Here is a 16,030-nt window from a genome sequence, read left to right on the forward strand (position 1 = left end):
ACACCATTCTATTCATAATAGCTTCAAAAATCAAATACCTAGGAGTAAATCTACTGGAGGTTAAAAAAAGAAAAACTAAAAAAAAAAACCCACTAAACAAATTGTAGAATACAGAAAAAGGAATTGAAGAAGACACTAGAAGAACGAAAGACCTCCCATGTTCATACATTGGCAGAATTAATATTGTTAAAATGGAAGAGCTAAAATCAGCACACTATAGTGATGGGTGCACACCAATGTTTAGAGCAGCACAATTCATAACAGCCAAGTTAAGGAACCAGCCTACATGCCCATCCACAGATGAAGGGATAAAGAAAATGTGGTGTGTACACAGTGAGGACATACACATCATGTAAGTGAGATAAGCAGTCTCAGCACGTCAAGGGTCAAAGCCAGAGAAATGAGGGATTAAAAGCTCGAGAGAAGCTAGAAAGAAATGAGGGATTAAAAAAAGGGAAAATGGAAAGGAGAACCTTGGAGTAGAGCAAGGGACAAAGGTGGGAGGAGGCAGCATGGGAAAGGGGAGGAGCTGCAGAATGAGACCAAGGAAAGAGCACTGAGCAGACAAGGGGAATGAAGGGAGGGGACGGGAACTGAAGGGCAGTAGGACAGATGGACATCACTCTCCTGTGTTCATATATGATACACGACCAGTGAAACTCCACATGTTCAACCACAAGAATGGGGTCCTACTAGAGTAAGTCATACTCCGTGTACGTACAAACACGTCAAAACACACTCTACTGTCACCTTTATGTAAAAAGAATAAAAGAGATTAAAAAAAGACGTTGACCAAAATAAGCTACGTACCTGTGTAAATACATCAAAATGAATTCTACTTTGATGTCAAATTACAATGCACCAACTAAAACCACGGTGATAAATGCAAGGAAGATGCCTTAGCTTTTTTTTTTTTTTTTTTTTTTTGGTGGTGCTGGGATTGAACCCAGGGCCTTGTGCATGCAAGGCAAGCCCTCTGCCAACTGAGCCACATCTCCAGTTCCCTTAGTCAGCTTTCATCACTGTGACCAAAAGACCCAACAAGAACAACAAAGAAAAGTTTGTTTGACTCAAAGTTTCAGAGGTCTCAGTTCAGATGGCCAACTTCACTGCTCTGGCCCTGAGGTGAGGCGGAACCCCGGGAGGAAGTGTGTGCGGAGGAAGGCAGCTCAGGAAGGACAATCAAGAAGCAGAAAGAGCTCTGCTCACCAGGAACAAATGCACACCTAAGGCACACTCCCAGTGACCCACCTCCTCAAGCCACATCCTACCTGCCTACACTTACCACCCAGTTAATCCATTCAGAATCAATGCACTGATCAGCTCAATCCTCTCATAACCCAATTGTTTCACCCGTACACTTTCTTGGACTGTCTCACACATGAGTTTTGGGGGTAAACCTCATATCTAAACAACAGAAGACTAGTAGAGTGGAGGAAGAAGAAGATAGAGGAAAGGAGGAGGAGAGGGAAAGGGGAAGTACTGCAGCCTGAAATGGAGCAAATTAAGTTAAATGCATTTGTTTTGTGTCAAAATGAATCCCTCTATTACACAGAACTATAATACATTAGCAAAAACATTTTAAAATACTGTAAAATGGCAAATTATTGAAAGCAATCCACAAATTCAATGCAAATACCATCAAAACTTCAATATCATATTTCACAAATCTAGAAAAAACAATCTAAAAATTCATACAGAAGCATAAAAGACCCAGAACAGCCAAAGTAATCCTGAGCAAAAAGAGTAATACTGGAGACATCACTATACCTGATCCCATACACTACAGAGCCATAATAACAAAAGTAGCATGGTGTTGGCATAAAAACAGACACCAAGACCCATGGAATAAATCAGGAGAGAGACAAATCCACCAATATAGTCACCAGATTCTTGACAAAGTTGCCAATGCAGGTGTTGGAGAAAAGACAGCCTCTTTAACAAATGGTGCAGGGAAAAGTGGATACCCACATGTAGAAGAATGAAACAAGATCCCTATCTCTTATCCTGCACAAAACTTGATTTGAAATGGATCAAGGAACTAAGTGTAAGACCAGAAAATTTTTAACTCTTGGAAGGAAATGGAGGAAGCCCTTCAACAGACTCAGGCAATGACTTTCTGAATGGCTCATGAAACAATTGACAAATGGGGATGCATCAAATCAAAAAGCTTTTGCACAGCAAAGGAAACAACAGGCTTACGACAGCGTACAGAGGGGGAGAAAGCCCTTTGTCAGCTATCTTCTGAGGAAGAAAAATATTTGTAAAACATATGAAGAACTCAAAAAATTCAATACCAAAAGAAACAAATAACACATTCAATAAATGGGCAAATGAATAGAAACTTCTCAAAAGAAGTACAAACGGGCAAAAATTGTATATAAAAAAAATCTTCATCTTTAGCCATCAGGGAAATGCAAATCAGAACTACAATGAGGCTGGACTGTAGCTCAGTGGCAGAGCGCTTGCCTAGCATGTGGCAGGCACTGGGTTCAATCCTCAGCACCATATAAAAATCAACAAATAAAATAAAGACGGTTTGTCCCTACACAACTACAAAAAAAATTAAAAAAAAAAAAAAAACCTACATCGAGATTCTACCTCACCCCAGTCAGAATGGCAGCCAACAAAAATACAAAAAACAATAAATGCTGGTGAGGACGCAGGGAAGAGGAACTCTAACACACTGTCGCTGGAAAGCTAAATTAGCCCAGCCACTTTGGAAATCAGTAGAGACGTTCCTCCAAAAGCTAAAAACAGGACTAACATGTGCTGTGGAGATACCTGCACACTTGTATTTATTGAGGCACAATCCACCATAGCCAAGTTATGGAATCAGCCTAGATGTCTGCAGACAGATGAATGGATAAAGACAATGGCATATATAACAATCGAGTTTTATTCAGCCATAAAGAAGAGCAGAATTAGGATATCATTTACAGGAAATAGATGGAACTGGAGAATGTGAAGTGAGATAAGCCAGACTCAGAAAGACAATTCCCATGTTTTCTCCCATACATGGAAGCCAGAGGGGAAAAGGACATCATGAATTTGAAGGGAGACCATTAGAGCAGAGAAGGGGTCAGGGAAGGGAGGGCAGGCAAGAGAGGTTCTGGGGAGTGACCCTGATCAAAAGATGTGCATGTGCAAATGTGCCACAAGGAAACCCACCTTCTGCATGGCCAACACACACCAGTGAAAGGGGAAGGAAAGGAAAGGAAAGGAATGTTGAAAGAATCCTGGATCAAGAGCCACTGCCTGGATCTGTTGACACTTGGAGAGCCATACCATTCCATCCAGACGTGCAGACAGGATTCAACAGGATGAGCATCAGGACTGGACCCACACTCCAGGACCTGGTGCTATAGAACGTACTATGCAATGAGGCCTTGCCCATCCCCAACCTGGAGTACCTGCCCAGGGTGCTCACCCTGCAGTTGTACAAGGAGGCTATAATAGGGGGTCACATGGAGACACTAAAGAAGATGGTGCTGTCCTGCCCCTTGGCCTGTTTGCCTGTGGAGGACCTGCTGAAGACAAGTGATGTGAAGTCCTTAAAAACCCTACTGAATGGGCTAAACTTGCTGATTTCCCAAAACGTTCACCCCAGGAAATGGAATGAGAGGAATTGATTTTCGGGAGGTGAATCAGGACTGCTCCAATGAGTGGTCCAGAGCCCCACTGGGCGCCTGCTCACAAGAGGCCACGTCTCCAAAGGAAAGGGAGAAATGGGCCAAAGAGCAGCGAAGCCACACTTGGAGATCTTCATAGGTGTCGATCTGGACAACGTCTTCCAAAGATTCCTTGGCAGCCTCAGGGAGTGGGTGGAAGAGAGAAAGGGGGTGGTCCGTATATACTGCGAGAAGCTGCAGATCGGGGGTTTCTACTTGAAACTCTCTAAATTCCTGAGGACTCTGCCATTGTACTACGTGCAGGAACTGGAGGTGAATGCTCAGCACTGGACTCGAGAAATAATGGAACATTTTTGTTTTTGCCTGATCAAGATGAGGCACCTTCGCGTCCTCCATCTCTCCAACTTGTGCCCGCAAGTCTTCACTAGCCACTCGGTAAACAGGCGGTTTTCCCTAGATTCAGCCTTCAACTGCGGAAGGTGAAAAACCTCCACAAACTCTATGTGAACAACGTCGTTTTCCTCTACAGAGCGCTGCACAAAATCCTCCTGTGAGCACGAAGGGAGTCAGACTCCCTTGAAAACACTCTCGCTGAGAGGTTGTCCGCTCAAGGAGAAGGATTTAAAGCATCTATCCATGTGTCCAAGCACTGATCAACCGAAGTGTCTGGATCTCAGCTCTTTTTCCATAAAAGATATGAGTCCTGAGCCCCTCCAGGTCCTGCTGGAGAAGGTGGCACACACCCTTGAGACCCTGGTCTTAGAGTTTTATGAGATAACAGAGTCCCAGCTAAATGCCATCTCACCAGCTCTGGGTCACTGTTCCCAGCTCAGAACCTTCAGTTTCTGTGGAAACCAAATCCCCCTGACTGCTCTTAAGAACCTGCTGAGGCACACCGCTAGCGTGCCAACAAGTGAAGTACCCTGCGCCTCTAGAGAGCTTTGACAAAATCCTCTGGGGTTTTTGGACTAAGATCAATCACATGAAATTTGACCAGGTTCAGAAGGAGTTGATGCAGCTGGTGAAGGACATCAGGCCTGTCCACAACATCCAGATTTATTCTTACGACTGTGTTCTTCACCTCAAACGTACAGATTCTATTGCCTGAAACCCAGTGGCAACTTGGTAGGCAGGGAATTATTGACATGCACAACACATTAGCTTTCTTGGGTTGGGGTAAGGCTCAAGTAGAGTGTGCCCTGCAGGCATAAGGCCGTGAGTTTGATCTCCAGAACCTCAAGAAATGCTTCTTATAAATTTCTAATGGAGTTCATGTGTGCATATGGCCTCAAGTTTGAGTCCAGTCTTGACAACTCAGGAAGACCATCTCAAAATAAGGGCTGGGGATGTAGTTCTGGTCAAATGCCCTGGCTTCAATCGCCAGTACCCCTGAAATATGGGTTAGGGTAGGCCTTCAGGAAGATAGGTATAAGGGCCTTCATTTTACTATGTTACTTGGTCTTTGGCTCTATTATTCCATAATAAAAATGTATTAAATTTTCACTGCTAAAAAAAAAGGAAAGGAATGCCAGGCTCAAAGCTTTGTTTCTACAGGTCCCTCACACAGGTGCCTTCATGCACACTGATGCTCAGTTCAGCATCCTCCTTAGGAACCTTCCGTGTCAAGCAGAGTCATAATCCATGTGCCACCAAGGATAGCTTGGATGAGTGATGCTCCGCTGACAAAGCAGAACACCAGACAGGTGACAAAAAATACTTTAGAACAAAGATAGCAAAGCACGTTTTATGAAAAATGCCAGTTACAAACAAAACACACCTTCCTATGACCCACTCTGGGTGCCCACAGAAAGCACGTGGATGCCAATGGCTGGCTGTGCTTCTAATAATAACAATAAAAAGATTATTAATACTTAATTACACTTGAAAAATAAACTACATTCTTTCATTCCTGCGTGACAGTGACTCTAACTACTTTCTTCCCTGTGCATTACCTTAAAAGCTGACAGTTCCTCTTCACCAGCAAATCTGAGCACAAGTACTGTGGAAAAGGCAAGTAACTGACTTGCTGCTTCTCTTGGAAACTCGAGTAAGTCGATCTCCCCATGGCTCAAATGATCTCGCAGACGGGGGCCCTCCTGATGGTTCAGGAAATCCCAGAGAAATTCCTTACAAAATATAAAGAGGAAACATTCTGTTAGCATTCCAGGCAGAAAGGGAAGCAAGTGCAAGGTGCAGACACGGGCTGCGCCTACACGTGTGGAAAGGATAGGAAAAGTGGGCCTCCAGGACTGCGCTCACCAAGCTGTATGGCTGGATTGTCATGGGAGGGCCCTACTGTCCAGGCACCAAGCAGGATGCAAAGACAAGAGAGTCTGAGAGGACCTGAGAACTAAGCACCAAGGGGCAGATGGCACTCTCACCTTTGTTACCCTCACCCTTCTTCAGGGAAGGGAACTGGACTATCAGCATTTGGAAACAAACTTTTAAACACAAGAAAGCTCAGCTCTCATGTGCACAAGCACAGCTCTCTAGTGCCTCCTCATTCCTCTCTCTCCCTTGGGCTCCTCTGTTGACCAATCTTCCATCTTTGAGCTGATACAGACAGCTGTTTCCTACTGTAGCAGCACATGCCCAAGGCTTCACACTCAGATTATAAGGAAAGGGGTCCTGGGCAAGCTGCCGATGGAGTCCCAGAGACTCAGGATGGAACTGAGTACCAGATATGCTAGGGAAACTGTCTGAAAGTAGGAATGGATGAAGAGCATCATGAACCCAGAAACTGGTATCTAGATCTGCTAACTCTCAAGTGGAAAGAACACATATCTACTTAAAGCCTGAAGCAGTCATTACAGTATCTTCTTCTTCTTCTTCTTTTTTTTTTTTAAGAGAGAGAGAGAGAACTTTTTAATATTTATTTTTTAGTTTTTGGCGGACACAACATCTTTGTTTGTAGGTGGTGCTGAGAATAGAACCCGGGCCGCATCCCCAGACCCTACAGTATCTTCTTAAAGTACAAAACAGTGAAAGGAGAAAACAATTCTAAAACATTAATGGTTCTCTTCTTCACCCCATGATCAATCCTTTTAATCTACTGTTATATTTTACACATATATTTTATTTTCTCTACAGCACAAATACATACAACTACCAAATGCAAATACTGCTTTGGGACATGGCAGCTAAGTTAGCAGGCCTTCAAAAGGACAAGAATAACCAGGCTACAGAACACAGCCCAGGATGGAGACACGGCTCAGCCAGGTCTGGGACAAGTCAAGGCTGGGCTCAGTGTAGCTCAGATCTGTTCTAGAGTACACCATAGCAAAATGACTTAATCCTAGACTAGAGAAATGGAAAATGTTCATAAGCAGAAGTCACAAGGCTGGAAACTGTCAAATACTTACCATAGCAGGTTCTCCAAGGAAAAGAGGAAGTTGATTTATTCTGCCATCATTCATGTGTTTTGCCAATATCTAAAACACCAAAAATAAACTGTTAAACTGACCACCCACACATATAGGCACGGTCTCATTCATACACCCACACATACAATTAAAATATCAGTATTCCTAAAGTAATTATGTTGGTTAAGAACAATTTTCCTAAACAGTGGCTGCTATGTTTTTAAAACTGCCCTTATTCACTTAATTTGTTTGAAACTCATATAGCATGTTAAATACTGAAGGTAGATTCTTTGACTGCAAGTTCTGTGTGTTTGTGCATGCCTGCACACCCATTGGTCACTTCCTAAATCACTCTTCACTCACCATGGACTTTGAAATCCAACGACCCTGACCCAGAACTATGGACCTGACCTTATGCAGCTTTGACTTTACCATCCAACTTTACCATCTAACCCTCTTTATCAAATGCATCACATATTGAAGTTCATAGCAAATTGCTCACCAATGGGACACACCTGAGGTGAGCAGCAATTTTCTAACTTCCACTGCACACTTAGGAACCCAGTGGTCATGTCTCAGGCCAAATGATCTGCAGGTGCACAGCTCTGCCTGTGGCTTTCCCTTGGCTTTCCCAACCACCTTATCTGTGCCACATTCCAGGGGCACAAGAATCACACATAGAAAGTCTCAATACTTATGGGCCACACAAGATACTTTTAATTGTGATTCTTACCATTCTAGATTTTTGCTCTAGAATCACATCCCTCAATGCACAGATTAAATGCATCAGCACACAATATAAACACATAGTAGTAGATGAGGTATGTTCCACATGCAAAAATTCAAAGCTAACCTGAAATCTAAAATGCAAGCCTCCCAGGTACTGGGCACGGTGGCACATACCTGTGATCATGTCAACTCAAGAAACTGAGGCAGGAGGATTGCAAGTTTGAGGCCTGCCCAGGCAACTCAGTGAGACCCTGTCTCAAAATACAAAGGGCTAAAGATATAGCTCAGTGGTAGAGTTCCCCTGGGTTCCTTCCACCCTGCCCCCGCTCCAACACACACACACACACACACACACACACAGTAAGCTTCTAAATAAGTGCAGCCAATAATGTCAATATCCCTTGGCATTTTCAAACTTTGAATTCTGTTAATTGTAGAAAGTGGATTAGTAATTCTGGGTCTCAACATCAGCCTGAAAGTTAACTTAAATCTAGCATAGATTTTTATGCTTTTATTACTATGAACATTTCCCTATAAACATGTGATCTGGGGCTAATCTCTATGTTTGTATCTTAATTTGTATTTTAAAATAAGAGAATGTTTTGTTCCAAAACACCACATAAATCTAGCTACTTACTTCATCAAAGGTAGTATAAAGAGTTGTTGACTGCAGAAAAGGGAAAAAATGGAGAGAAATGATTAAAGCAAAATATAATAAAGTAACATTATTCAAAGTAGAAAAGGTTATGGTCATGCCACAAAACTGAAATCTGGTGAAAATGACCTTCATCTAGAATACTTATGGGCAAACAATTATGTTATTTAAAAAAATGAAATTCACCGAATCTGACAACTTGGATGTGTTAGAACCCTGCCTTTACAAGTACATTAGCTCTGTTAATTCCCAGGTCGGGGACCCCAGACCTTACCAAATCACTGTCCACACCAACAGAGGACTCCTGCTGATGACTGGTATCAGCACATGCAAGAACAATCTGGCACTTTCTCTAGCACATGGCCTGAGTGGCATGATGGGGACAGCAGTGTGGCACAAACCCCAAGGCAGGCTCCCCAGATATCTGAGCCCAAGCCAACACCACCGCACCAACTTACTTCACCCCGTAGACATGTGTTTCTCTACAAAATGGTCAGTATCTCCCCACAGTGTGACGAAGCCAGCACTCTGTCTAGGCCAGCTCTCAGAAATGCCGACCGCCCTGCTTGTTGCTCAGTGACCTGCTTTCCACGGGACACAGGCTGCGTCTCTCTTGACCCACTCAGGGGTTAGGGTATCTGTATGGGCACCATGTGATATCATGGGGATGGCACCAGGTCGAGCTCATGCAACTCACGCGCACCATTAGCAGGTGACCTCACACAATGGCATCAGTGCGCGTGTGCTGGCTGCACCCCATCCGAAGTCAGATGTGGGCTTCTCTACTAGTGATATCGTGTCAACACTCAGAAAGTTCACACTTTGGCTACTTTGGGGTTTTGAACTAGGGCTATTCAACATGTACTATCAATGTTCTTCAACATTTTTGAGTATGTAAATGGCTCTAAAATTTGTAAGTTTTAGCTCTCAAACCTATATTGTTGGCCTAAAATTTTTCCTGAGTTATACTCTAAATATCCTCTTGCTCACTAAATATTTCTACAAAGGATCTCATTTATTGCCAGAAATTACGTGATAAATTTCTACCTGATTTTATGAAATAAGTATAAACATCTTCTCTGCCTCACTCCTAATGGATAAGCCCTTAGAAGTCAGAAATTCTGGGAAAATTTACATCCACATGCAGAAGAAGCCAGATGTGCATCCCACCAGCTACAAACGCAAATGAGAGACGTAAATGAAAGACATGAAACTACCAGAAGAAAACAGGGGAATGCTTCAGGACATTGGAATTGGCAAGAATCTTCAAGAACACAGGAAACAAAAGCAAGAATAGATAAAAAATTATTACAACAAACTAAAAAAACTTCTTCACAGTGAAGGAAATTATCAAAAGTGAAGAAACAGCCTAAAGAAGGAAGAAAACATCTGCAAGCTGCACACTTGACAAAGGCTGATATCAGGTTATAGACCTAAATAGACATTTCTCAAAAGAAGACATTCAAATGTCCAATGGGTACATAGAAAAAACGCTCATTATCACTAAACCCTGGGGACTCATGATCAAAACCACCGTGAGCCCTCACCGGGCTCCAGTTAGAATGGCCACTACCAAGAAGACTGAAGGTAACCGCTGGCGAGGAGGTGGAGGAAAGGGGCCCTTGCACTGTTGTGGGAGTGTACATCAGCACAGCCAGCGTGGAAAACCACACGGAGATTCCCTGAAACACCAACAGTAGAACTAGCACGTGACCCAGAAATCCCACTGCCAGGTACACGTCCAGAGGAGAGGGACACCGGCTCTCCCTGAGTCACTGCAGCTCTATTAACAGAAGGTCTGAGTGTCCGTCAGTTGAGGGTGGACAGAGAAGGGGCGGGGCTTGTGCCCCATGGAGCACGAGTTGGCCACAGAAGGGCGATCCTGTCGTGTACAAGAAGATGGACCTGGAGATGGCTGTGCCAGGAGAACTAAGCCTGACTCAGAAGGACAGGCACCGTGTGATCTCAGTCCAAGTGTAAGCTGACGAGGTGATCTCTCGAAGCTGAGCACAGAATGATATCTCCAGAAGTGGGGAAAGTTGGGGAGTGGGGAGCAGAGAGGTAGGCCAGTGGGTGCTGAGTCATAGGTAGGAGCAAGAAGTTCCGGTGTGCTACAGTACAGCAGGGTGACCGGATGTAATGAAAATGCACCACACATTTCAAAATGCTACAAGAGTCAGATGCAGTGGTGCACAACTGTAATCTCAGTAGCTGGGGAGGCTAAGGCAGGAGGATTGCAAGTTCAAAGCCAGCTTCAGCAATTTAGCAAGGCCCTAAGCAACTCAGTGAGACCCTGTCTCTAAATAAAATATTAAAAAGGGCTGAGGATGTGGCTCAGTGGTTAAGCACCCCGGGGTTTAGTCCCCAGTACCATAGGAGGTAGGCAGGTTTAACCTGATTTAAATATTACCTAATAGATACATGTTCCAAGCAGCACGTGGTACCCTATAATATGCAGAATTTTTATGTTTCCATGTATCAATTTTAAGAATAGGCTAAAAAAAGTCATGTCTGTAGTTTGGATCATGAATGTCCCCCAAAGGTCCATAGCTGAAGGCTTGGTCCCCAGCATGGCACACATGAGAGGCGGATGTGCTGCCACAGGCCACAAAACAATAAGACCAACCAGCTACAGACCAAAACCACCAACCCCGTGAGCCAAAACAAACCTCGTCTCTGCAAAAGTAGGTTATGTGTCCTTACGATCATGAGAAAGCTGACCAACATGGTCCTGCCTGTATTCCTATCTCCCATGGATCTTGAGGAGACTTACACCACAACAAAAACTCAGTGAACAAACACACTTAATAAGGCTCAGAGAGCAGTTTCACAAACACATCATCCTGTGAACCAATCCTGTTTCTTCCAGATAAAAGCCTGGGCTAAAACCTGAGATGGTCTTTCATGAATTATACCCTCTGTGCAGTCACAGTATTTATTTGTGTAGTCCAAAAACATACAGCAAAATTTACTTATTCCACAAGGTCCCTCAATGACTGAGCACACTACAATGTGGCCAATACCAAGAGAGATCAAGTGAGAGCTGTGAAGCATGCCACAAAGAGAGGGAGCTTCTCTCCCAACCACGTCCTGAGCAGTCTATACCTGAGGCCCTGCGCATGGGCACCAGGGCAGCACTGCAAGGTCCCAGTCTCAAGAGCCATGAATATGACTCCTAAAACGCATACATGGAAGGCAGAACACAGCAGAAGAGAGAAGACAGAACAGAGCAGAAGAGAGAAGAGCAGCCGTCACTTGAGCAGACGAGGCTCTGGAGGTCACTGGGGCCAGGGCACTGGCCTGGAGCCATCAGGCAGGAGCCACGGGCAAAGCCTGAGAAGAGACAGACACCTTGTTGAACTGAGAAGAGCTGTTATTGTGCCAGGGGGTCAGACAGGAAACAAAACTAAAGTGGGTGGTCTCTCCACACACCAAAGGGAAGCATGAACCCCGCTTGGCAGGCACCAAAGAAGGTGTCCAAGCAGGTGGAAAACCACAAATAACCTAAGAATATCTTTCAGAAAATAATTAGTGGAGGTATGTGAATAGAGCAGGGAGGACCATGAAGACTAGCTGGAGATGAGCCCAGAGGACGTGAGAGCAGCTGGGGAGGTCTCAGCCTAACAAGGAGAGGGTAAGGTGGTCAGAAGAGACCAGGAGATAAACTACAGGGAAGGCACAGGCAGTCTGCTGTGTAGTGCCAGAGACTACAACTATGAGGGCGACAACAGGAACATCCAAGAACAGGGAGCGGGGGCGGGGGGGATATGCCTTTCTAAATAAAGCAAACGTAAGTCTCTGTGGAAAACAGTGAAAATATTCAGGGACAGCACTGAGGAAATGTGGAGACCATGCCTTGGGGGTCCCAAGTGTTTGAGGCAGGAACACCTGTGACTTGCTTTCACTGTGTACACAAACCTCAGGTAGGCTGAATTTTCATTTTCATTAGGTTCAAAAATGGTTTGAATTATCTTTGATCCCAGAAATGTGACAATTTATGGCATGCAATTGTGAAGGCTAACCCAGGATAAAAATCTGGGTTGAGAACACAGGTTTTAGGAATGCTCACATGGAGAAGCTAAACCAGGAGGAGAAATGAGACTCTGAGGTGTGGTGGCTGCTCCGTTTACCCCATAATATGCTCACCCCCACTTTCTCCACCAACTGACACTCCTACTCTGAGCCAGACCACACACAAACTTTCCCCACTTCCTGGGCAGTGAGTGGCAACTAAGCTTCAGCCAGGAGGGAGCAGGGCATCTGTCTCCAGGAAGTGCATGCATATCTTCATGCAGATATGATGGTAGATACAGCTGGCAGGAGACACCAGGCAGAAACCGCTCACTGGGCAGGCACAGCCTCTTCCAGCAGAGGCCCAGGGAGCACTACCATCACAGCACGGTGCTCTATTCACCAGGGCAGAAGTGCTCCTGTCCTCTTTTCCATCTCCAGTCATGCTATTTGGGGACCTCTGTCACTAGCAGCAGAAGCTCATCTTAGCCCTTATGAAGGGGCAGAAACTATAAAGCCAGAGGAGGGAGGATGGAAACTTGAGAAATGCTTGGCTCAGACAAGGCACCAGGGGCTCCTGTGAAACTTTGAAGCAACAATGCCAGTGTGCACACAAACAATGCTTGTGTGGTATGCACATGCATGTGTGAAGATGAGTGTGTGCACAAAACTGTTCTATGTGCTTTCCTAGGTGCTTCACACAAGCCAACCCCAAATCCCACAACTCCCTTCAAAGGCAATAGTGCCCCACTCTTTAAGGTGAAGAAACCAAAGCTCAGGGAGCTGGATAACAATCCCAGTCTGCCTATGTGGCAGGTGACATGTCAGGAGCACACGGGTCTACGGTGGTGTTGCCACTCACTGGCCCACACTGGGGTGACAACACCTTGCGGGACTGAATTCATCTGCCACTAGATAGCTAGAAGGAGAAGAGTGCCAGTTCTTTCATGGCATCGTCAAGTTTAAAAGACCATCTGGAAATACTAGAAAACTATCCCAAACAGTCATGATTCAAGTAAGTTCGAATTGTTTAAAAGTACTGTTAATAGGAACCACAAAAAAAGGATAGAGAAGGCTTCCAAAGAAAGTTCTTAGCTAAAAAATTCACTTGAATGACAAATACAATAGGATAAATACTTTCTAGAACTTTTAATTAGCCACAGAAAACTGCCAACACAGCAACAACATCACGTAGCAAAAACACACACACCTCGGCAGTCAGGAGTCTGTCTGGACACTGGTTAACTGCAGCGAAGACCTTCCGAAGTCCAGCCTCCAGCTGGGACAGCAACAAGATGGTGCAGTCAGCAAACCTGTGAAATCGCAGGAAAGATCAGCAAAACTCCACATTCAAAGATAAACATCAGCACGAATATCACAATAAATACGCTACAGTCCAGGTTCAACCAATGTGGTATTGAATGTGGTATTATCCCCTGCTAATATGAGAAAAAAATAAAATCAGAATCAAAGTTTCATTAGACTAGTGATTCGAAAAACATTTCCTGGTATTTTATAGTTTTATGACCCACATTTAGTAGCTTCAGAAGAATAAAAGATCACTAGAGCTCTCTTGTTTCATCACTTCTGAAATCACTCAAACACAAAGACATGCATGGGCTTGAAGGCTTAACAATGAATGCACCATGGTGCAGCCCTCGGGGAAGAGAGGGACAAAGATGAGCCCACTTGTGCCGTCCCTGCCCCCGCCCATGCGTGTTGAGCACATGCTCTGCTCTCGTGCAGAGTCTGTTCCCGGGGAACAAGCTTCCTTATCTGTTCCATGGCTCTCCGATGTTGGACTCAAAGTTTCTCTTACAGGAAGAACTCAAAAATTAGCAGAGTTGATTCTAAAATAACATCAACTATACCAAAAGGATGATGCCTAATGTTTAAAACACAATTACGAGCTGTCTTCTGAGTGCCTCTGAGAGGGTGTTTTATGTTTGGTCTACTCTCAATTCAGCCCCACCTCTCTTGACTTCGACCCAACAGCAGAAGAGCCAGAGGGTGCAGTGCCTTGAGGAGGCCTGGCCTCCGACCATCAGAGCACACTGCCAGGCTCCCTTCAGTTACCTGTGTGATGTGAACTTGGTCAGTGCAAATTTCCAATATGGTAACATGATTTTTAATATAAAGGTGGACTTCATCATCACTCGTTCTAGTACCCAAAGTACCTCAGAAGTCACATCTGTAAAACAGAAAAAACCTTTAAATACAGCCACACTAAGCAACTGAAAAAGATGGGAACACACTGGGGGAGAGATGCCAATAAATCAGCCCCTCAAGCAGATGACTGAGACCCCTGTGGCGGTGCAGAACCCTCAAAGAGGAAGACCATCTGATCCACAGCCAGAGTGCAGAGGCCTCAGGGAGCCTGCACAAAGGGCACGGGACCACTGCTTGTCCCCAGTGACCAGAAACAGCAACTGCAGGAGGGCTCGGGGTTGACAGGAGAGACAAAGGCCACACTACAACCATCGGAGCACAAATGCACTCGGGGTGTAAAGGAGAAAAACACACCCCTACAAACCCTAAGCAGTCTGTGCATCAGCATGCCTGAGGAGCAGGCTGGCTCTCTCATGACCTGATTCATGCAGTCTGATTCTTAGCCCCACAGCAGCTCTGGAGAGGAGGAAAGAGGTTCTTCAGAGCTGGGGTTGAAGCTCAGTGGTGGAGTGCTTGCCTAGCACATGTGAAGCATGTTGGGTTCCATCCTCAACGCCATATATAAATAAATAAATTAAATAAAGGCATGCTGCCCACCTAACACTATACAAAATATTAAAAAAAAAAAAAAAAAAAGAGCCATCTTGCTACTGGAGAACAACGACTTTATTCCACCTCAAATTTCAGGTCTGATGCTACTGATAGTTACAAACACCTCCACAAAGACACACCAAGGCGGGGAATATGAAATGTAGTACTTGCCAGGAAAAACAATCAAATCTTCTAAGTTTTTTAGAGTTACAAAAGATCGATGTACCAGTGTGACCTCTGTGTGTTGAAGGTAACTCTTGAGTAACTGACCCAATCCTGCTGTCAACAGCAGCATCATTGAACAGTATCTGGGAGAAAATGCCACAGACATGTTGGAAGAATGAATCAGTCATATATACAGAAAGCTTTACTTTAAAAAAAAAGTTCAAAATTAAGAAAGCAAATCTGAAGTGCAGAAAATTCTTTCTAAATGTAGGGATTGAGTTGGGCAAAGGCTAGAAGAGCAATATCTCAGGAACTGTGAGTCTTCTCCCCACCTGTGGTGTTTAATGTGCACCACCACACCCTGGAGACCTGGATGGCCTCTGGGGTTCCAAGCCTTGAAAGCCCTTTCACTTTTGGGGACTCTGACATTAACTTGCAACAGGCTCTCAAAATCCTGTCTGAAACTCTGACCTTTCACAAAATGCATCTTTCCCTCTCACAAAATTCAAGATAAAACAAACTCTTAAGTAGATCAAAAAGGAAAAAAAAATCACTTCACCAGACACTTACTTTGGGGGAATTTCTTGTGGCGATGCAAATCCATGCCATAAGACATTCCGCAGGTTGAGTCCACAGGGAGAGCCAATGAACACTTTGAGCACATTCATCTAGTCCATGAAAAGACAGCAGACCACTAAACGATTAAGCCATTACCA

General features: G+C 44.4%; 1 protein-coding gene across 19 annotated transcripts in view; it reads right to left on the reverse strand.

The window, feature by feature from the left end:
• Positions 1-16,030, reverse strand: part of Ermard (ER membrane associated RNA degradation) — a 47,052-nt gene that overhangs the window by 24,135 nt on the left and 6,887 nt on the right. For 16 of the 19 annotated variants that reach the window (XM_078018663.1, XM_078018662.1, XM_040283610.2 and 13 more), the window contains 7 exons: positions 15,885-15,982; positions 15,321-15,457; positions 14,466-14,580; positions 13,600-13,702; positions 8,361-8,390; positions 6,995-7,063; positions 5,585-5,758 (listed from right to left, as the gene is read on the reverse strand). In XM_078018663.1, the coding sequence (XP_077874789.1) occupies positions 5,585-5,758; positions 6,995-7,063; positions 8,361-8,390; positions 13,600-13,702; positions 14,466-14,580; positions 15,321-15,457; positions 15,885-15,982 (726 nt within the window). The remainder of the gene's footprint in view (positions 1-5,584; positions 5,759-6,994; positions 7,064-8,360; positions 8,391-13,599; positions 13,703-14,465; positions 14,581-15,320; positions 15,458-15,884; positions 15,983-16,030) is intronic. The other 3 variants (XM_078018670.1, XM_040283621.2, XM_040283615.2) reach the window with 2 other exon arrangements.

The sequence above is a fragment of the Ictidomys tridecemlineatus genome, chromosome 8, assembly GCF_052094955.1.
Source record: "Ictidomys tridecemlineatus isolate mIctTri1 chromosome 8, mIctTri1.hap1, whole genome shotgun sequence".
Lineage (NCBI taxonomy): Eukaryota > Metazoa > Chordata > Mammalia > Rodentia > Sciuridae > Ictidomys > Ictidomys tridecemlineatus.